A 368-nucleotide genomic window follows, 5' to 3' on the forward strand; every position below is an offset into this window, starting at 1 on the left:
CCGCTGCAGCAGCAGCAGCGGCAGCAGAAGTCGCAGCAGCAGCCACAGTAACCCAACTACCAGCAGCAGCAGCAGGAACAGCAGCAGCAGCAGCAAGGAGGGCCTAGCAAGCTCGGGGAGACCTGCTGGGGGGCCCCCAGCAGGGGGGCCCCCCTGCTGCTTACTGCTGCCAGAGCTTTGCGCCGCAGCGCAGCAAGAGACTGTGGGGCCCCCTCCAGCAGCGGCTTCCGCGGCAGCACTAAGTCTTGCAGCATTTGCTGCTGCTGCTGCTGCTGCTGCTCAGGCGCAGCAGCAGCAGCAGCAGCAGCAGCGGGGGGCTTGTCTGACAGGGCCTCCATTAGGCAGTCGGGGGGGGGCCCCTGCAGCGG

General features: G+C 67.9%; 1 protein-coding gene across 1 annotated transcript; it reads right to left on the reverse strand.

The window, feature by feature from the left end:
- Nucleotides 1-56: 56 nt before the first annotated feature.
- On the reverse strand, nucleotides 57-338 carry ETH_00042845 (uncharacterized protein; the record flags this gene model as incomplete). Its single annotated transcript, XM_013375402.1, has 1 exon — nucleotides 57-338. One exon carries the CDS (start codon nucleotides 336-338, stop codon nucleotides 57-59), a length of 282 nt encoding a protein of 93 aa, XP_013230856.1.
- Nucleotides 339-368: the final 30 nt, after the last annotated feature.

Source organism: Eimeria tenella, genomic scaffold (genome assembly GCF_000499545.2).
Source record: "Eimeria tenella Houghton genomic scaffold, Eth_scaff2757, whole genome shotgun sequence".
Classification (NCBI taxonomy): Eukaryota; Apicomplexa; class Conoidasida; order Eucoccidiorida; family Eimeriidae; genus Eimeria; species Eimeria tenella.